The sequence below is a fragment of the Lepidochelys kempii genome, chromosome 7, assembly GCF_965140285.1.
Source record: "Lepidochelys kempii isolate rLepKem1 chromosome 7, rLepKem1.hap1, whole genome shotgun sequence".
NCBI classification, from domain to species: Eukaryota; Metazoa; Chordata; order Testudines; family Cheloniidae; genus Lepidochelys; species Lepidochelys kempii.
In genome coordinates this window covers 58,330,799-58,353,179 of record NC_136386.1, presented here as the reverse complement: position 1 = coordinate 58,353,179, position 22,381 = coordinate 58,330,799, and the positions used below count along the sequence as shown (strand labels likewise).

At 45.1% G+C, this 22,381-nt stretch overlaps 1 protein-coding gene across 1 annotated transcript in view; it reads left to right on the top strand.

Moving 5' to 3' along the window:
- Positions 1–22,381, top strand: part of FRMPD2 (FERM and PDZ domain containing 2) — a 128,878-nt gene that overhangs the window by 49,040 nt on the left and 57,457 nt on the right. Inside the window, exons 15-25 of the mRNA XM_078853925.1 lie at positions 580–732; positions 4,316–4,501; positions 5,806–5,962; positions 9,522–9,732; positions 12,146–12,249; positions 14,210–14,308; positions 16,496–16,603; positions 16,723–16,839; positions 18,252–18,487; positions 20,332–20,436; positions 22,051–22,144. Of these exons, the coding sequence (XP_078710051.1) occupies positions 580–732; positions 4,316–4,501; positions 5,806–5,962; positions 9,522–9,732; positions 12,146–12,249; positions 14,210–14,308; positions 16,496–16,603; positions 16,723–16,839; positions 18,252–18,487; positions 20,332–20,436; positions 22,051–22,144 (1,570 nt within the window). The remainder of the gene's footprint in view (positions 1–579; positions 733–4,315; positions 4,502–5,805; positions 5,963–9,521; positions 9,733–12,145; positions 12,250–14,209; positions 14,309–16,495; positions 16,604–16,722; positions 16,840–18,251; positions 18,488–20,331; positions 20,437–22,050; positions 22,145–22,381) is intronic.

The following is a 22,381-nucleotide window of genomic DNA, read 5'->3' as shown; positions in this document are numbered from 1 at the left end:
TATGTACACTGGACAATATAGATAGAGTTTCCAGACTACAGTGTAGGCTATATTCTGCATTGTCTTGTGCAGTTGTCTTGGGGAAGGAAAGGGAGAAGAAGGGCAGGGGACATCTCTTCCTCCCTCTCCCAAGAACACCTGCACAGGAGCCAGACAGAATGGGGCTAGTTTCCTGAAAGCATGTTGGGGGCCAGCTGACACAGAACTAATCGTGCTCCAAGAGCAATGGAAGCCAGAGCCTCTCGCCTCATGAACCAGTTAGTACCCAGAGGCAGGCATGCGGGAGAGAGATGCTACACACTTGTGCAGTGGATGTGAGAAGCCGTGCTCCTCACACTCCCCTGAGGCAGTCTCCTTGCGTCTGCCCGCTATGGCTCTGCATGCCGTCCCTCCTGGCACGCCTCCAGCAGCAAAAGCCAGAATGGGGCCCCACGCCATGTGTGATGTTGCACGCTGGAGATCGCTGCACCTTCCCTTCGACAGCTCTTCCGCTTTTGCATGAACTGCATTTTCAGCCCTATCTACAGTGCCTTGGGAACTAACCTTTCCCCCTCTCGTTTCTCTGTTTCCCTCCTGAAGATGCATGGGAAGAACTATTTTCGCGTTGAAGACTACGTTCCCATGAGCCGGATAGAGAAAATGACCCTGGAGTCCATACAGCGAGAACTCGCCAAGCTGCACCGCATGAACCACTCCCTCTTTGAAGATGAAGCCGAGCTGGAATTTTTAAGGGTATCCTCCAATGCATCCAACTTTATTTATTTATTTTGCAGAAGGGCCCTGTCTCTTTCTCCTCGGGCTGTCGTTTCCCTGTCGCCAGTCTGATACAACATCAGAAAGGTGGCAGAACATCTGTGCAAGCTGAGAGTACGTATCGGCAGGTTAGGGATAGAAATCCTTTCAAAGACATTGGAGTTAGCAAAGCAACCATGGAAAAATCAGGACATTCAGAGTTATGGATAAACTGACAAGACACCTAAAGGCTGATTGCGGTTACTCTATTGCTATGCACTCCAACTTTTCTCCTGCCTTAAGTGCGAGTGACGTGGCACGGAACAGGGGGCGGAGAGGAGTGAGCAGCGGATGGGGCCTCAGGGATAGAGGCTGAATGGGGATGGGGCCTCAGGTGGAGCATGGGCGGGGCCTTAGAAGGGAGCAAAGACTGGGTGGGGCCTCAGGGGGAGGGGTGGAGTGGGGGTGGGACTACGGTCCAGGTCTGGTGGCCCCCACACTTCTAGGGAGCTTCTGGTGCTTCTGCCTGGCAACCATAATGGGCCCCTTCCGAGTGTGGGCCATTGGTGCCATTGTAAACCCAGTACTGCCTCAGAACCTCCTTTTTCAATGTATCTGGTACAACTAGATCCATCTTGTACCTGTATCCATCATATGCTAGTTTCTCCTATCTCCTATACAATATTTCATCTCCAAGCTTTCCCATTGTGGCCAGAAAGCTTTCACTGTGGTAGTGTGAGGGAATGCTACTCTCCAGGGTTACTGCATTTGCCAGCTGATTTTCCAATCACAGACTCTCCTGATAGCAGGATCCTCTCTTTGGGAAAATTTTAGTTGCTCTGGGGTCCATTCCTGCAACCTCCTCCCCATTGTTGCAGTGAATGAACTCTCTGTTCGACCTTGTATTTAGCTGTGACACTCTGTGACACCTGGAGGAGAGCCCCTGTGTAGCTCGAAAGCTTGTCTCTCTCATCAACAGAAGTTGGTCCAATAAAAGATATTACCTGACCCACCTGGTCTCTCTGATATCCTGGGACCAACATGGCTACAACACCACTGTTTGTCTAGGTGTGAGTTATCTGTGTGTGTGTGTGTGTGATTTTTAACTTGTCTTCTCCCTCCCCTTACCTCTGAAATATCTGAGATCAGAGCTTCTCTGAACATTAGCCATTTTCCTGCAGTGACACATGCCTTTATTTATATAATCAGTTCAGCTGAATTGCTACTTAATTGTGTTAGTTTATTGTCTAACACTGTCACTGGAATTGATTAGATGGGCTGATTTCGCTCTCTCTCTTCTGCCACTCCATTCCATGTGGAGCGTAGGGCCTTCCATCTTTGCAGGTCTCCTACAGCCGTCTTAGCATCTTCTCATGTCATTTTGATAGGTTTCAGTTCTGCTTCTACTGTGTCTTTCCATATTATCCTTGGTCTACCTCGTTCCCTCTTGCCCTGAGAGTTCCAGTCCAACACGTCTCGTTATGTTATTCGGTCTTTCCTCCCTGTGTGTCCAAGCCATCTCAATTTTCGTTCCATAATTTCCTGTCTGATTGGCTTCTGTTTCGTCGTCCTTCAGAGTTCTTCATTTGTGATTTTTTTCATCTGATACTGAGGATTTATCTGAGGCAGCTGTTTATGAGAACTTGGAGTATAGATAGCAAGGTCTTAATAAGTCTCCAAGTTTCTGCACAATATCATAAGACCGATTTTAAAATGGTGTTAAATCTTCAAAGTTTAGTTTGGAGGCAAGATTTCTGTTTCTCTAGGTCAGCTTTAGAGTTACAAAGGCATGTCTGGCTTTCACTGTTTTGGCTTTATGTCTTCATCTGTTCCACCTGTTGTACTTACAGTGCTGCCAAGATACATGAACTACCAGACCTCTTCTCCATTAGCTGCAGAAAGTATTCCGGGTGTTTCATGTTGTTTGTTGATTCTCATAGTATTAGTTTTCTTGGTGATATTTAATGGCCATCCCATCATGCATAGCAAACCCAATGAAAAAAAGTAGCTCTGTTAGTTTGTGTTTCAATGACTACATCTGTATAAAGTGTCACCAACATGCCATACACATGGTGAGAAAGTTAGTGCATAAAGCGAGGACATGCAAATTCTTCCTCCAAATATGAAACGGGATTTAAAGACTAAGGCCAAGATTTGGCTATTGGTTTTGAAGGCCTCAGATTTTGGGTGCCCAGCTCAACCCACTGTAAAGGGTCCTGATTCTCAGAGGACAGACGCTGAGCACAATCTGAAAACCAGGCCCCTTTAAAGTGACTCATTTTTGGTCTCCCAAAATCTTTTGAGAAGCTTGGGCTAAGAGGCTGGATTGGCCTGCTGGAGAGTGAACTAGATCACAAGTTCTCAGCGTTGCTTTGGCCTGCAACTCACAAAATGGATGAAAAAATCACCCTGTGGCTTTCCATATCCCACCAGCCCTTTGGAAGGGATTGTGGGATTTGGGTCACAGAATGATTATTCAACATGTTGTGGCAGGGTGAGGAGGTGTAGAGATGTTGGGGGAGGGCTTGTAGAATAAGAGGACAATTGGGTGCTTCTCCTACTCTACTCCAGCCTGCATACCTAGCTCCAGGGCAGGGACAGTGCTGGTCCCCCCGGCTGCAGTGCTGGCTCCTTGAAGCACTGCTCCCATTCCCCTGGAGCTGAGCCTTGTGCAGGAAGGGCATGGATCTGAACAACTGCTCTGGAATTTGGTGGAGTCCTGGTGGGAACCAAATTTCTCTTTCCAAAGCTGCTGTCAGGCTTGGCCTGCACTTTAATTACAATTTAGCGAGCCCCAGAGCTGAAGCTTCCTGGTGAGTCAGTAGCTTGTAATGTATATTTTTTTTAAAAAAGAAAGAAGAACTGTGGGGCAGTAGCTCCGAGTGAGATTATGGAAGGCAGAGAACTGTTTTTTCCTTGATGCTAAGATTTCCAGAGATTCTTTACGATGCATAAAACAAATCCCACAAGCACATAGTGCCCGGGCAGCCTTGACTCCTGATACCCATCTCTTAGCAGTTTTAGCACTATCAGTGTGTTTGCTGCATTTTGTATCTTAGTTTGATCAGGGGAACAAAGACCTGGAGAAGAAGGTGGGAAGGAACAAAACTGAATGTTTGTGGAGCGGCATTAACCCCCAAGCAGACTTCTGCTCAGGAATCTGCACTGTGTCTAAATAGCAGTGATACTGAGCACATGCATCCATTGTAATTGTCAGAGCACTGTACAGACAAGTAACGAGTCCTCACAGCCTCCCCTGTGAGGCAGGAGGGGAAGGGTTATGGTCATTTTACAGATAAGAAACTGAGGCAGGGAGAGGTGACATGACATCCCCTAGATCAGATGGTGAGTCAGTGGGAGAGCTGGGACAAGAATTTTGAATGGGTTTCCAAGACTTAAAGAGCGTGGGAGTACACAGGGGAGTCACTGCTCCCTATCTCCCCTGCTCATCATCTGCCTTGGTTCCCCTTGGATTTGCTGCTTTCTGCTCACATCCTTGGATCACAGCACTGGGCTCTGTGTGATATTTAGCATGGATTGCACATAACGCTGAGTAAGTGCACCCCTCTTCCTCTCTGAAAAGGTGACTCAGCAACTCCCGGAGTATGGGGTGCTGTTCCATCGGGTGTCCCAAGAGAAGAAGGCAGCTGGAGGGGACACTGTCCTGGGAATCTGTGCCAAGGGCATCATTGTGTACGAGATGAAAAACCACACCAGAATTGCCAGTTTAAGATTTCAATGGAGGGAAATGGAGAGGATTTCAGCTCATGTGAGTGTGATCCCAATGAACCCTTACCCGTCCACACTGGGTTACTCCCCTCGGTCTGTTCCTTTGGTAAATACAGACATCTACTTCAGAGCCATGCTCAGAATCATTAGGCACAAGACATGCCCATTTTTGACCCAGTTCAAAAAACATTGGGATCCAGCTGTGGGGTTCTGAGCATCCCAATGCTCAGTGATGGTTGGATCTTGAGGTCTAACCCACTTCTAGGAGCTGATGTTCACCCCCTGTAGGACTGCATAACCTAGACCTGAGGAACATTATTTGTGTAAAACCTTTTTTGGACAAAAATGCAAATTGAAGTCAACCAAAACAGTTCACAAATTTGAGCCGATTTCAGTTGGGGGAGGGAGGAAAGGTTTTTTTGGTGGGGAAATGTCAGAATTTTTTGTTTTGGAATTTCCCCCAGTTTTCATAGATTCCAAGGCCAGATCTTGGAGAAAAATATCCTCTAAAACCATGTGAAAATGTGTTAACACCCCCCACCAACCCCAGAAATGAAACAAAATATTTCATTTGACCCCAAATTAATTTTTTTTATTTTTTTAATTCACTTTTTACTTTTTTGATTCAGCCACCAAACTGAACAATCAGCTAGTCACATGGCTCCAACATAGCCCTCAGTGTGGGCCATAGCAGAGGGATTCTATCAGACAGCTGGTAGCCTGCTGCTCTAACCCATGTCCATTTCTCCCTCCCCTCTCCTCTCCTCCCTCTCTGCCTTTCTCTTTTTTTGATCCCTCTGCTACTGTATTGGGTCACTGTGGCAATTGTCCCTTCCTCTCCCAGATCCCTCTTTGTCCCCCTGCCTCTCTATACACTGATGTGCTATGAACAGTGTTATGGGACTGCAATACCACACCCCACCCTGCCATGGCATTCTGACATTAGAAGTGTATCAGCCAATCACCACACAGCCATCTACTCCCTTCCCACCACTAGCCTGCTTGCCCCTTTAATGCATTTGCAGTCTGCAGGCCGACTGGCTAAAATGTCATCATTCTTAGGTCCAAGTTTTCTGATGGCTACTGATCCTGCTGCCACTGAAGTCCATGTCAGAAACCCCACTGATTTCAGTGGATGTGAGGATAGGACCCAAATGCAAATGAGTGACACCCCACTCACCCATATCAGAGTTGTGGAAGGAGTTCATTGCATTTTCAGAGCATAGACCCAGGGCAGATATATGCCTGAATAAACTAATATGATTCTATCGGCAAGCCTTGCATTCCTCTGGGAAATGTCCTGGGTGGAATATAAAGTGAAAGGTGCATTTTTATTTCCTTTAGAGAAAAAAGTTCACGATTGAAAGCAACTTCAGTGGCAAAAAACACACGTTCGTCACCGACACGGCAAAGACTTGCAAATATATACTGGACCTCTGCTCTGCCCAGCACAAATTTAATGCCCAGATGTATTCCAGGCAGCTTCAGCAAGCTTCCTCCGGTGAGTGCCATAGATACTGTCCGTCACACGGGGAATAGGTGAGGGAGGTTTGGTAAGGAATGGAGGAAGCTCAAGGAGAGGAGAGATGCTGGTTGGGTAAGGCACTGAGCTGGGAATCAGATCTGGGTTTGCCATTTGGCTCCACCAGAAACTTCCCATGGGCCTTGTGCAATCAGTTCATCTCACTCTGACTCAACTGTCCCTCTGTAATGTTTCCTGACCTCACAGGGGTTGGGAGTCTGTGAGGCTGAATTAACACTGGGAGGTGCTCTGGTGACGTGTGCCACAAAACTTGGTTGGTATGAAATAAGCTTTATTATACTTAGCTGCAGGAACTGTGCTGGGAATTTTGAGGACAACAGATCAGATCTAGCCCTGGTGCAAGCAGAGACATGTTCCATTGCAGTAAATGGCTGTTGTGCCTACTTGTGTAAGGGCTGAATTTAGTCCATTAGGAGTTTTTGCCTGAGTGAGGACCAAAAGTGAGGTTTACTTGGTCCTGTCTCAGCGCAGGGGGCTGGACTTGATGACTTCTCAGGTCCCTTCCTGCCTGACATTTCTATGATGTTATGATTATTAGGGTTATTAGCCCTCTGCATCCACAGCTCTCAAAGTATTCTGCAGAGGTGGGTAAATGTAATATATATGGGGAAACTGAGGCAGAGGTGAGAGGGAAATAACTTGGCCAAAGTTTCACATACCTCTGTTGATTTCAATGGAGCTACACTGATTCACACCAACTGAGGATCTGGCCCACTGACTTCAATGAAGTTATGCTAATTTCTGCCAGCTGCAGATTTGGCCCTGTGAGTCAGTGGCAGAGCTAGGAACCCTGACTCTCATACAAGTGTGCTAGCCATTAGGTCAGACTGCCCCTCTTTCAAGTGGAAGTGTTGCATGCCGGGCAATGAGGTTATATCACGGGCACAGAATGGTTAATATTTCCAAAATTCTTTCATAGGAGACAAAGTTCTTGTACAATTTAATTAACAGGAAATCACTCTGCAGAGGTGTCAGAAAGTAGCAGAAAGGAGGCTTATGTCTAGGTCCCTACAAAATTCACGGCCATGAAAAACACGTCACAGACTGTGAAATCTGGTCGTCCCCGTGTAATTTGGTCTTTTGTGTGCTTTTACCCTATACTATGCAGATTTCATGGGGGGAGGGGGAGAGGAGACCAGTGTTTCTCAAATTGGGGGTCCTGACTCAAAAAGGAGTTGCGGGGTGTGTGTGTGTGTCACAGGGTTTTTTTAGGGGTGTTATGGTATTGCCATCCTTATTTCTGTGCAGCCTTCAGAGCTGGGTGGCTGGAGAGCGGCAGCTGTTGGCCAGGCACCCAGCTCTGCAAGCAGCGCCTCGCCAGCAGCAGCACAGAAGTAAGGGTAGCAGCACTGCAACCCCCCCAACAATATCCTTCTGACCCCCCCACAACTCCTTTTTGCATCAGGACCCCTACAATTACAACACTGTGAAATTTCAGATCTAGACAGCTGAAATCATGACATTTACTATTTTTTAAATCCTATGGCTGTGAAATTGACCAAAATGGACCATGAATTTGGTAGGGCCCTACTTATGTCCATGGAACCCCCTGTGTTGTTGGGGTTCCTTTTACTTCTGATTTAACACCAGAGAGCTGTGATCAGTCTACAAATGAGACCTGAAATTGCACCATCAGGCTTGCTGAGCAACAATATTCTGTAATGAAAATGATTACATTCAAGATATGAGGGAGCAAAATTAATTAGGAGGCAGAAAAATTATAATGCAAGCCCTGATTACAAGCATTTAAAATCACAGACTGTTCAGTCTTGTGCAAGCCATTAGCCTGATGGGCTGGGGCAGCAGATCCTGAGTGCAGAGTTAGCTCGTCCTTGTGGGTCCTCCTGGATGGGATTGGTTCCTTGAAGGTAGGTGGCAGTGACCCTTGTTCAGAATTAGACTCTCTTTGCAACCCAGTGCAGGTCTTTCCCCAGCAAGGCAGAATCCCTTCCACGCGAGTGGCTAGGAGAGCTCCCCTTTTACTGTTGCCTGGCTCAGATGCATCTGCCACATTTTCTGCAGATCTTAATGCAGCTCCCCACTCAGCTATCACTATGGCAACTCTCAGACTTTGCTGAGAAGATGGACAGTTAACCCTTTCAACGCCTCTTAACAAATGCCTCTGATCAAACCCACTGAGGAAACGGGCAGCCTAGGTGTAATGAAACTAAAAAGCAACATTCCAGAGGGCTAAAAAAATGTCTAGTAGGGAGAGGCACTGGAGATCAGGGTCAAATGGGAGGAAGTGGGGAATGTACAGCCATATTGATTTCCAGCCCTCCGACTTGCAACCCGCATTGTCATGGCAGCAGGGATTCTGTTGTACTTCTAGGTATGTCCTTAACTATCAGCTGCCCCCAAGTCCCCTTTAAGGGGTATTCCAGCCCACTGAGAGAGAACCTGAATAAATTAATATTGACTCGTCAGCTTTAACTTTCATTGGGCCTGGAGGCAGGGATGTAAATAGATTAATAGAATTCCCAGGGCAGAGGCACCACCGAGACCATCTAGTCTGACCTCCTGCCTAACACGGGCCAAAGAACTGCCCCATAATAATTCCTAGCTCAGAGCTTTTAGGAAAAAACATCCAGTCTTGATTTAATAATTGCCAGTGATGGAGAATCCACTGCAATCCTTGATAACTTGTTCCAATGGTTAATGAACCTCACTGTTAAAAATTGACACCTGATTTCCAGTCTGAATTTGTGTAACTTCAGCTTCCAGCCATTGGAGTGTGTCAGACCTTTCTCTGTTAAATTGGAGAGCTCATTATCCAATGGTTGTTCGCCATGTAGATACTTAGACCGTGATCATCTCTTTATTAAGTCTATCACTATAATAAGGAATGTTTTCTAATCTTTCAGTCATTCTTATGACTCTTCTCCGACCCCTTTATTGCTGCCCCCAAATCTGGCTATCAACAAGGAATTGGTGGTTTCTCTTAGAGGTGTGAAGTTAGATGTCGTTCACTGCCACCAAAATAGTCCCTTCTTCACCAGTACAGAGTGTGCAGGTGCTGAGGACCCACTCCCTGATCCCTCTCTGATGTCGTGGGAGCATGTCTCCTCAGATACACATGTGTTGTGTTGGGCTGGTGGCCCATGACACAGGTGAGCATCAGCTGATCACAGCTGCTCCAGACCTCTGCAGACAGAACCTTCCAGTTCCATTGACAGATTTGTTAAATGTACATTTCAGAAATGCATTCAGGTTTAATGGGGCTGCACACTGCATCTTCCTTGGTGGAGACTGAATTTGCAGAAAAGTTCACATGAATGAAAGCCAAATCCAAATGAAAAACACAATATCTCCTATGATATAATAGAAAATGCTTGAAAACCCTTTCTCACACTCCAGCTTCTTGATAGTTTTAGGAATATCAGAACAACTATAGATAATGTCAGGCTTTTTGTAAGGCTGGCATGTTGAAAAGGCTAGACAGAAAGCAGTTCTGAACATAAAAGGCTGGAAGAAAGTCAGTGGATTTATCTTTTTCTCATTCGCCCTTCTCCCTCAGAGGACAACAAGTTTATGGAAATAGTCAAATCAAATTCTGCTTATGCAACTCAGCACGAACATCTTGCCCTGATTCAGAGACTGTCCTGCTCAGAAAATGTCCTGTACGGGGCCAACCTGGAGCACATGTCTGCTGGGATGATGAGCAAGTCTTGCGATAACCTCAGTGTGGAAACCAACAATGGGATCGGGGACAAAAGCAATCTAGGCAGGTGAGTTTAAATTGGCTTTTTCCTCTGAATGGGACTAAAAAGCAGATGTTGGCTCAACAACTGGGCGTGTATTTATTACCTAAAACCTTTGTCTGACAGGGTCAGATTCTAGAACCCTGCATGGAGGTGCAGTGTTACTTTTGCTGATTTACTCTGATGTCAGACCAGGAGGGTCCTATTAGCTCCAATCCTGGAGCATATAAAGGTTTGAAAATCTCTGAGCCAGAGGGGACTAGCAGCAGACACAGAAGAGGTCCTGTAGTGAGAAACCCTAGAAAGCAGCCAAATTTAGGAGAAAACTTAGGTTGAGGTTTATATTTTATTGTTAAGTTAATAAAGGCAAAGAGAGAGGTCTCATGTGTGCGTATTCTATATAGAGTACGGTGGGAACTCTGCCAGTATGATAGCCTGGACTTGTGTGGTTAAAGTTACTTGGCCTTTTCTGTAGTGTCATACAACCCCATTTCACAATATGCTTCCACCAAAGTGCATCCTCTCCCTTCAGATGTTAACTTGTGAGGCATTCCACCTAAAGTGATGACCCACTGCCTTGCTCCTGTGCTGTCCTCTTCTCTACCAGCTTGTGCCCTGGGCAGGGGACTTATTTGTTTAGCACCAGTTTCCTGCTCTACATCACATGGTCTAGTCATAATAACAGTGTCCCTAGGCTTTGCTGCCATTTGGGCTGAAATTAACTATTTTGTTTCAGGTCACTGCAGACTTCTTTCAGGCCCCTTATTTCAGAGCTAGCCTGTGCCCTTTGTTAATATTTGTATTGTGTTCACGCCCAAAGGCCACACCCATCAGGATGGGTTCTCTATTGGGTTAGGTGCTGTACATACACAGAGGAAGACAAAGAGAGAACAATCTAACAAGTAAGAACTTGAGTCAGAACTGGTGTCATGTTTGTTTCCAGACACAAAAAGCAACCCATTTACTTTCAGACTGAATGCCTTTCATTTTGGATTAAGGGAAACAATGAAAAAAAGAGAGAACAAAAGTGAAGTCTTCATGAGAAAGCACAGTGTGTGTGTGTCTCCTCTGTGACAGGTAGCATTTGGCCTGAATGAACAAGGGTAGTGTGTTTAGTCTGGAGATGAGAAGGCGGAGTGAGGACATAACAGTCTTCAAATACATAAAATGTTGTTATAAAGAGGAGCGTAAATTGTTATTTAAATTGTTCTCCTGATCCACTGAGGACAGGACAAGAAGCAATGGGCTTAAATTGCAAGGGAGGTTTAGTTCGGACCTCAGGAGAAACTTCTTAACTGTCAAGTAGTTAAGCTCTGAAATAAAATACCTAGGGAGGTTGTGGAATCTCTGTCATTAGAGGTTTTTAAGAACAGGTCAGAGAAATACCTGTCAGGGATGGTCAAGATAATACTTAGTCCTGCCTCAGTGCTGGGGACTCAGTCCCTTCCCGTCCTTCTATGATTCTATGTTTAAAGGTGCAGTACATAGAAAACAGAATGAGAACTTCTCCTTTCATTGACATTACTACATGCACCAGTGTGTGGGTGGTTGCTGTAGCTGCACAAGGCTCCTGAGGCCTTTAAGAGATTTGAATGCCATTTGAAGTGCTATGAAGTAGAACAAAGCCTAGAAGAGAGAGGATCACTATAGAGCCCCCCATTCCAGGGTAACAGAGTCCCACCAGACAAACTGTCTGTATGCTGTTTCAGGCAGTCTTCCATTCTGACTTGAGGTTTGGTATCATTTTCCCAGTGGCTGGTAAGGGAACCCAGGCCTGCTTGCTCCTAAGGGTTCCAGCCCAGGGACCATATATGTAGCAATCCAGATCTCAGACCCTGTTGCTGTTTCCCCAGACCCCTTCTACCCCAACTGTCTATCTCCTTGCCTATCTCTGGGAGCTTCCTCTGCTTCCCTTCTTGGCCTTTCGCAGGACCCCCCAGTCCAGGGCAGGACCCCAGGGTGTACTCTCCCATGGATCTTCTTCTTGTCCCTGGCCAGTTCCCTTTCCATCTAGGGAGTGACTGCAGATCTCCTTTCTGCTCTCACTTCCTGGCTTTACACTCCTAGCCCAGCTCCTCCCCGGGCTGGGCTTTACCTGCCATTCAAGCTTAGCAATTCCTGGTTCCCCTCCAGGTGCAGCATCCAAGATTAACTGGCTGCTTCGGGCCAACATTAACCCGCTCAGGGCTTGTGTGGGGTGGACACCCCATAGCAGTCCTTTAATGAACGGTTGAGTAGTGGATATCAATTGAAAGCTAATGCCAGCCAGACTAAGCCCAGCCTTCTCTGATAAGGAGATCTAGTGGCCTGAGCATATGTCCGGAGCCAGGAATTTCTCTGTTCTCATCTTGGCTCTGACCTGCTTTGGAAAGTTTTTTGAAGATGGAGAGTGCTGCTGTCTATTTGTTACATTAATGTCAGTCTTCTTTGTTGCTTCTAGCTCTTACTCTGGATTGTCCCAGTCAGAAGTACACATTAGTTTGAATGAAAAACAACGGAGCTATGACTATCTCTCTATCCATTCAACTCCGAATACAGCCCGCAGTGAGTATGCTAGATTGTGATGCACTCGGAGTTCTGCAGTGATCTGAAAAGGAAACATAACAACTGGCACCATGGGGCTCAAGGTTCATCGCATCTCAATGATAGCAGATCAGATGTACTCACTTTACAATGTAAAAGATCGTTGTTCTCACGTCCAGGCCTGCAAATTAACCCTGGGCTCAGCGACTCAAGCTGGGTTCTTTATTTCCCCTTCATTGACACTAGTAATAAGGGCCCAGCAGACCAAGCTATTCTTCCAGTGATGCCCCATTGTCTTCAGTGAGGTTGCTTAGCTGTATCTAAAGGCCTGACATGAGGTGGCACAGGTGTTAGTGAGAGCGGAATTTGGCCTTCCAATGGAAATATAACAACATTTCTGTAGTTGATGCACGAGATCGCAGAGAACGCAGCTCCCCCTTCTATGCCTGTGCTGGCACTGCAGGAGTAAAAAGCCATAGAAACCGATGTTAGACACTGAAATCAGCAGCTCTGACTCTCACACATGCCAGGGCAGATCTGATGAAGACGAAGCTGTCATTTTTACACAGCCCCTTTTCAGAGCAGAGCCACATTTTCAATGTCCACATTGCAGTAAGTGACGTGGTACGACGGATGACTCCAACCAAAAAGCCATAGCCACAACTGGTGCTGTTTGGATCCCATGACAGCACCGGCCAGCAGGAAGGGCATGGAGATGAAGGCCCCGATTTGAGAAAGCGCTTTGGCGTTTCTGCACTCGGCATGGCAATGCCTAACTAATTTAGAAGCCGACATCTCATTTTCAACAGGGATGGCAGCCAAAATCCCATTGACAATCGATGGGACTTCGGCTGCTAAATCTGCTAGGTGTTGCAATGCTGAGTGTAGAAAAACCTAAATGACAGGTTTAGAGTAGCAGCCGTGTTAGTCTGTATCTGCAAAAAGAACAGGAGTACTTGTGGCACCTTAGAGACTAACAAATTTATTAGAGCATAAGCTTTCGTGGGCTACGGCCCACTTCATCGGATGCATAGAATGGAACATATAGTAAGAAGATATATATATATATACACATATACATACAGAGAAGGTGGAAGTTGCCATACAAACTGTAAGAGGCTAATTAATTAAGATGAGCTATTATCAGCAGGAGAAAAAAACTTTTGTAGTGATAATCAGCCATCTTGATTATCAGTACAAAAGTTTTTTTCTCCTGCTGATAACAGCTCATCTTAATTAATTAGCCTCCTACAGTTTGTATGGCAACTTCTACCTTCTCTGTATGTATATGTGTGTATATATATATATCTTCTTATTATATGTTCCATTCTATGCATCCGATGAAGTGGGCCGCAGCCCACGAAAGCTTATGCTCTAATAAATTTGTTAGTCTCTAAGGTGCAACAAGTATTCCTGTTCTTTTTGCAAAACCTAAATGTCTTTTATGACCCCAGGCCTTAGGCGTAGTGGGATTTGGATACTTAATTCCCATAAACTCCTGTAAAGATCCCTGCCTGGCCCAGCCCCCTTACTGCTATTTATTCTTTGTATTATCATAGCACCAGTCATGGACCAGGCCCCCACTGTGCCAGGCACTGTACATTTTTAGGTGTATTTCAGTAGCGCCTAGGAGCCCCAGTCATGGACTGGGACATCTTGTGCTGTACAAACCCAGAACAAAAGGTGGTCCCTGACTGTCTAAATAGAAGTGGTCCCTCCAAGTGAGGGGAAATATGCATAGGTGGGACATTGTCGGGGAAGCTTGCACTGTAGTGCTTACCCGTTCTGTAGATACATACAGGATGCCAGTCTCCAGGGCTCTCCATCTAGCACCTCTCATCTGCAGCATATTAATGTAAAAAAGGGAATAATGATGTTGAAATTAAGCATCTTAACTTCTAAACACCCGAATGGTCAAAGAATGTCATGTCCTCCCCTTGTCTGCACTTGTCTGTTTATTCCAGCTGTTTTGTTTCTGCAGTCCCAGGTTCCCCAATCAGTCAAAGAGAGAATATGCTGGCTGGATTAGAAAGAGAAATCATTTGTGTCACTTTAAAACGAGATCCTAAAAATGGCTTTGGTGAGTAAGGGGTATGAATGGTATGTTTGTTACCAGGACTGTCCGAGCATGTATATAGGCCTTTAGATTCTTTCTTTCTTTCTTTCTTTCTTTCTTTCTTTCTTTCTTTCTTTCTTTCTTTCTTTCTTTCTTTCAATACAGTTTTTAGACAACTATTTAGAAAAATAAATCTGGTGAACAAGATAAGCTGTTTCCAGGTTGGGTATCAGCAGTTACAGAAACGTTGCAATTTGTCTCTATCCAAAGATATTTGCTATGTGAAATTGGGCAAGTTGGTAGCTTCCTTGATCTTGCTGATTCCATGTGACTGCCAACTTTTGCATAGCACTTTGAGGTCTACAGGTTAAAAATGGCAAAGCATCATTATTTAGCCACTGTTTTTCAGCAGGTGTAACCAACACACAGAAGTTTGTGGTGGACTAATGGGGTAGGCATTGGGTGTAGAACCAAAAGTGCTAGGTTCTGGACAGACATCTGTCACCTAGGAAATGTGATTTTTTTTTTTGTTTAGCACTTAATACCAACATGTGACACGAATGCATGCATTGTGCAGTTATATATGTAGCTTACTTAGCTGCATAGTGACTATGCAACCTTAACGTGGGTATTATCTGACTTTTAAATGCCTGACTGTACAACCTTAATATTATATTATGTAACACACTGGCAAACTGTGTGCTGCATCCACTATTAGTTATTGTCCCACTAGAGGATAGCAGCCTACTACTGCAGACAGCTAACACAGTTACTCTTTGAAGTCTTAAGTGACAGAGATCTGTACTGAAAGTTCTGGGTTCAAAACCAGCTGACAACCCATGTGGGGAGTTCTTAGAGTATGTACAGAATTATTATTTAGAGCTAAGCCCAAAACTAAACCCTGGATCCAAACAAACTTGAATCTTGTGAAAGGTCTGGTCTGGATCCAGACAGCACAGCTGTGTGGTCTAGTGGTTAGAGCACTGGCCTGGGACTCAGGAGATCTGGGTTTTATTCCCAGCTGTACCAAGGGGCTGCAATCGCTACCTGGCTGCTTGCTGGCTCTGGCCACTTCTTCTGTGGCTCTGCTCCCGCTCCCCATGCTGCTGCCCAAAGGAAGTGAGAGCTAGGTCCAGGAGGCAGCAGTAGCGCTGAGGAAATGGATGGAGCCAGTGGGCCAGCAGTCAGTAATCTGTCCCCATCCTGCGCATGTCCTGGAGGTGCTTCCTCTGCCATTGCCCGGATCCCATTCCCCATGCTGCTGCTTGCAGTGAGAGCATGGCGGAAGGATGAGCACCTCCAGGGAGGCACAACCCACCTAGACTTTTCCTGCAACCCACTGATGGGTTTGGGAAACACTGGCTTCTATGACTTGGGAGCATGGCTCTTCATGGCCCTGATTCAGGAAAGCACCCCTATTCAGGAAGGGCACCTAAGCACTTGCCGCTAAAGTCAGTGGGTCATAAGTTTGATTGATAAAGGTAATAGAGTTGATGTAATATACATAGAGTTCTGTAAGGCAAGATTGATTTGGTACTGCCTGACATTTTGATGAAAAAAACTAGAATGATATCAAATTAACATAGCAGATATTAAATGGATTAAACACTGGGTAACTGATAGGTCTCAAAATGTAACTGTAAATGGTGAATCATCATTGAATGGATCTGTTTCCAGTGGGGTCCCCCAGGGATTGGTCCAGTAGGGAACAAATATTTAATAATCAGCTCTTCAGTCTTTAACAGAGAAAGGTCTAACACGAGTCAACAGCTAGAAATTGAAGCTAGACAAATTCAGACTGGAAATAAGGTGTAAATTTTTAACAGTGAGAGTAATTCACCATTGGAGCAATCTCCACCACTGACAAATTTTAAATGGAGATTGGGTGTTTTTCTAAAAGATCTGTTCTAGGAATGAATTTGGGGCAGTTCTCTGGCCTGTGTTATACAGGTGATCAGACCGGATGATCACAGTGGTTCCTTCTAGCCTTAGAATATATGAATCTATGGGGAAAAAAAGTGCATACTTAAAGTTAAATGTAAACTGAAGTGCTTCCCGAACCAGGGCTTCGATGAGGCAAAATCAAAGAGCTCCATTCCCCAGAGTATGCAGATAACTTATGGCAATGGAAAAGATGCTTTTGTTCTCCTAAGGTTCATTTTTCTAATAATACCAGCTTTTCCAACTTCTCATGCTATCTCATTTTTGCAGGTTTCGTAATTATTGGAGGAGAAAATGTGGGGAAATTAGACCTCGGAATATTTATCGCATCAATTATCCCTGGGGGACCTGCAGACAGAGCTGGGCATATCAAACCAGGTCACTGTCCCCAGTTTTTAATTAGAATTCAAATGCTTTCATGGTTTAAAATGAACTGATCTGGCCTTATTTCCCCCCCCCTTCCCCCCCGATATGTTTTGTTTTAATCCTGTTCTTAGGGGGACGACTCATCTCCGTGAATAATGTTAGCCTCGAAGGTGCTTCTTTTAATACAGCGGTTAAAATTATACAGAATTCTCCTGATGATGTGGAACTGATCATCTCTCAACCCAAAGGTACAATAGGGCTTGGGAGGTGAATGGTTTTATGGGCCATGGGAGTGGTTGGCTCAGGGCACTGGTAATGGGATACCTTTGGAGGCTTTTGCCTCTAAACTGCAGGTTATAATTCAGCCCAGGTCGGTAGTGAGTGCACGTGACCAAAAGTAGATACCCTGTCCAGCTGTCACTGTGAAATGAGCTGATGCTCGAAGGACCTGAGCCTGGGAACTTGTCCATTGACTTCTATGGACTCAGCATTGATCCCACTGTCCAGTTCTTAGTCAGCAGGTGTCCATCTCGCAAACCATCCGTCTCAAGTGGCCAAGAAATGAATGTGCTATAGAGATGGTTACAAGCAGCAGATTAAAACTAATGAGGGCCCAGATGCACCATACTTTGCATTCCCAGAAAACATCAGGTCCCCCCCCCCATAGATACCTTAAACTACATCCTCCAGGTCTCTGACTCATCCTCTTTGGCTCTCCTCCATCTAATGGATCTTTCCCTCTCAGCATTCCCATAAGGTCTTGATGTCTCATAGAGTAACTGCTGCATCAGGCATGGATCCCAGCGTCCAGGTACTCAGGAGCTCATATACCAAGGTGAAGGGCACAGTATAAGAGCCTGAATAGAGGAGAGTAGAAAGTTCCTCTCTTAATCCACTCTTGGTGCTCCCTCTAGGGCAGTGTTGAGGCACACTGGAAGGGCCCTGTTGTAAAGCTTACACGGTTGCTACCGGCTGTGTGCTTTACCTGTTCTGTGGCTATAAGGAGATGGAGACCCTGATGCTGTCAGACCAGCAATCAGTTCACTCAAAAGTGGAAAAAACCCAACAACAACAAAATTTTGGACATGTGAAATCATAAAATCCTAAAGATGTTCTGATATCTGCATTGGTTAAGAAAAGGTGCTTACCTTCAGCAACTACAGTATTTAATAAATTGTGATTGTATCAAAAAAGATGATAGGGATAAGAAATGTTTATAGCTTGTTAAAGCAGTTGCATTATCAATCAAAATAATTAAGACTGAAATGTGATTTCCCTCAGAAACCCCATCCACTCTTGCCCCTTTCAGGAGCTAATACATTTCTTAAAAATTCTTTTTGTGCTAAAAGTTTCCATGCTCCATCTTAGTGCAAGGACAAGGCTTATTCTATCTAAAGTTTCAGCAAAATAGTCTCTGAAATTTTTGAGTCCTGCAAGGGTGAAATGAATACATGTGCCCCACATTTTCTAAGCAGAAATGCTTATCTCCACAATGGCTGTATCAATATTACTCAAACTTAGCTTGTTTTGTAGATCTTGTTGAGATTTCAGGACCTAGCCACTTTTGAAGTTAACTATTCCTCCTGTGCCAATACATAATAATATATTTCTCTCCAGATTTTTGCAGCTGGCAATGTTTGTTTTTGTTCTGTTTTCATAGACATATCTGAAGAAGGACTGAATGAGGAGAAGAATTTGTCAAGAAAAAACAGCACTAGTGGGTCTGAGATCTCTTGTGCAGACAGTGGAAGAAAAAGGATTCAAGACTGTCATGCAGCACCTTCCAAAGAACAAGTCATAAATACGGATGAACTCAAGAAGGTTCTTTCTTGGAATTTAGCACCAAAATTGGGTCCCAAGATTCCTGTTCTTTCAGTTGACAGCTTGGATATGGAGGTAACCACAGTTTTGCTACTGCTCAGCTGTGACACTACGTCAAATAAAGAATCATAGAAATGTTAGTGGAAGGATCCATCCCCTTGCACAAAGGCAGGATTAAGTAAACCTAGATCATCTCTGACAGGTGTTTTTCTAACCTGTTCTTAATAACCTCCAATGATAGCGATTCCACAACTTCCTCAGGTGACCTGTGCCAGTGCTTAGCAAGCGTTATAGTTAGGAAGTTTTTCCTAACACCTAACCTACATTTTTCTTCCTGCAAACTAAGCTGATTCCTTCTTATCCTACTGTGATGCTTCCCAGGAGTACCCAGAGTTGTGAGGCACCTCGCTACCACTTGCCCTTAGCATGAGGAAGCCCTGGCTGTGCCTGCCATGAATCAGATCCCTGACTTCAGCGGCCACGGGCAACACAAGCACTCCACTCTAGGCCTCATAGGCCCTGCTGTCACTCTACAGGTTCGCGATACGCACACTCCAACACTTGAGCCTGCCGAGCATCTCCCTGAAGTGTCCAACCCTAGGTCCACTGGACACTCACAATATTTGCGGATTTGCTGCTTCCAAAGGAACAATACACCCCAGCATACCAGTTCCACCTCAGATCACCGCTCCACTTAACACATAGCACTTAGTGAAATCAAGTATAAGTTTCTTTAACAAAGCATGGAGATTCAAGTAATAGCAAGTAGACGTATTAGAAATAAATGGTTACATATAAACCAAAATCATAACACACGTTCTAGAACCTAGATTTAATTAACAAGATATTCTCATGTCTGTAGAGTATTGTTCACCCAAAATCCTTGCAGCATTTTAGATCCAGGTTTGGCTGTGACCCTCCTTTCGTGAGACAGACATGCTGTCAGCTTGCCTCCTAGGTGAAGGACTCAGTGTGTTTCCTTACACTCCAAGATATACGAGAACAATCCTTTGTCTTTATTCATAAACAGGACACCCGCTGCTGTTTGTGTCGTCTTGTCAATTTCACAATCTCTCATTTCTTCACTTGCTCAGTATGCAAATAGGCATACATTATGAGACATACAATACACAAGTGGATAGGCAGGGAGACAGGTGTCTGTTACCTCCTGCCTGAAAGGAACATTTCCAAGGTACATCACCTCCTGGTGACCTGCCTTAACTCAAAGACCTTGAGAACATATTTTCGTTATCGATACATAATTCCTTAAATATTATCCACACATACATTTTGCAACGATTACGATGACCAGTAGGCTACTGGCTCTCGGTAGACACTTCACATGCCACCCCTCAGTGCACTCTTGTGCATATATCTGACCCAGGGGATCCCTGTAAAACCTATGCACCCCTTGTGCTTTCTGCCCGTTGGCCCTGGGTCAAAAAATGAGGGGGAAATATCAAGGGAAAATTTTGCTTAAAAATCTTCTGATTTTGTTTATTAAAGTTTTGAATTAGGGAAATATTGGCCAAGTCTAAAGCTGGTCAAAAATCGGGGAGGGGGAGGGAAGGTTGCACAAAAATGTTGTTGGGTTTTTTTTTCTATTTTTTCTGTGAAAATGTCAAGATTTTGATTCACATTTTTCAGAAAATTTCAACCAGCTCTAGAAAACCAGGCAGAAAATCTGACGGTTCTAGCCTTGAATGACCTCCCCATCTGTCCGTAGCTTACATGTTTTGAGCCACCTTTTTCTGTGAGTGACGCTGGTGTAAATTTGGAGGAATGCTGTGGATATAAGTGGTGTTACTCTGGATTTACGCTGGCGTAAATGAGAGCATGATTGAGCCTTTCACTTCTGCTGGAATATTTTTCGTGATCTCCCGTGTAACAGTCTCATTCGTGTTTCTATTTTGAGACAGGAAGCCAACTCCTCCCACTTTCCATCGTCTGCCGAAAGCAATTCAGATGAAATCTATTCTGTGGAGTTGGTTAAAGAAGGCGGGACTCTTGGAATCAGTGTGACTGCAAGTACAATTGTTGATCGTACAATGCACCCTTAACACTGTGGCATTACCCAGTCCACATGGCATAGTGCAGCTCTAGAGGAAGATGGTACTGATAGCGATACCCAGCACATGAATTTCAGCCTGAGATCCCAGTGCTTGATGAAGTGATTATAAACCATGGGTTCTAGTCATCCCGATTCTCGCCATCAGAACACGGGCTGAGGGGCTGCAGTGTCAGAAAGTCAGCCTGGATAAAGGTCACAGCAGCATAAGCGCTCTGAAACCCTAATGCAGCTGAAGGCTTGAAAGTGTCAGGGTATGCCAGGGAGGGGCCTGGCCAATACATCTGGGAAATGCACCAATTCAGAGTATTCCCTAGACAGTGTCTGCTAGTGGGGCTACCATGGGGTCTCTGTGGGAATGTAATGTTTCCTTCCCTAGTTCAGAAGCTCCAGGGTGGGCAGAAATGGCCATGCTGCATGTTACTTCACTGGGAGATAATACCCCCTACTGCATCAGGGGAATTAATCGATCGTCCACATAGATCCAAGGATCACTTCACCTGCCACTGAAATGCAGCTGCCACTGGGGTGGAAAACAACAGCCATTTAACAGTGTGTCATAGATTTCATAGAGTTTAAGGCCAGAAGGGACCACTGTGATACAGAAGCAGATTAGGGGTTTGTAGGGCCCTGAGCCAGAGCAAGTGGAGACCCTTCCCCACCACTTCTGCCTGCAGTCCGCTCCCCTCCTCCCAGCACTCCTGATGGGTTGGGGTTTGGCCCACCCTCTGCCTGGCACTCCTGCCAGGGAGTGGAGTTGGGGCACGGGGGCTTACCCTGCTCCCCAGCAGGAGCGCCAGGTGGGCAGAGCGGGTCGGGTTGTGGGGGCGCCCCAATTGACATGGACCCGGTTGACCTAGTGGCTAATCTGCCTCTGCTACGATCATCTAGTCTGACCTATGTATAACACAGGCCAGAGAATCCCATCCTGTGGCCTCTATACTTAGTGAGCCCAATAACTTGTGGCTAAAGTATATCTTCCAGAAAGGCATCTAGTCTTGTCCACTTGAAATTGCCTGGGGATGTGGTTTGGCAGAATGGAATTAAGCGAGTTTGGAATTTCCCCGGGGACTAACATCTCTATTCTTGTGGAAAGTGCCATAGGATTGTGAATGGCTCCAAGTGGTCAGGAGTCACAACCTTGTTTTTATGTTTCCTCTGAAACATTAATAGCTACTGTGTGCATTGCACAGATTTAAGGAGTTGGGGCTGTTAGCAGGCTTTGAGATGTAACCACATTCCCAGTGGCATGGGGAGTGTTTATGAATGAATATGATTAAACAATTGTGTGTAGCCTTATCGATCTTCACAGTGCTTTACAGAGAGAATAAGATATGACTGTTGCTTTGAGGAGCATGTTACAAACTAGGCACAAAGTGGGAGAGTAGTATCTGTTTCCAGTCCCCCCTCCCAATTTTAAAAATATGTAATTTCTGAAGCCATTGTTGATTTCTGAAAAACTCTGTTTAGAATTTGCTTGGCAACATATCAAAATATGGCTTTGATTTTATCAAGGGAGGAGAAAACCATGCTCAGGCACTAAAGTAAATGATGGGCGAATATTTTGCAGGGTGGGATCAACACTAGCGTGCGTGATGGTGGAATATACGTGAAGTCAGTTATCCCCAGAGGACCAGCTGATAAGGATGGACAAATAAAAAAAGGTAGGGCATTTGACAGTATGATTCTGTGCTGCAGAACTAAATGTTTGGCTCTGCGTTCTCTCTAGGGATCTTTGAAATGTGTTAACCGTTACTGGTTGGAGGGGCAGACAGCTATGAACTTCCAGCTGTCTGGAATTCAGAATATGCAGTTCCTGTAGCTCACACTGGAAATACCTGGTGTCTTTTTGCAGATCAGGGAGCTCTACGTAACCACACATCTGACCAGTGGTTCTCAAA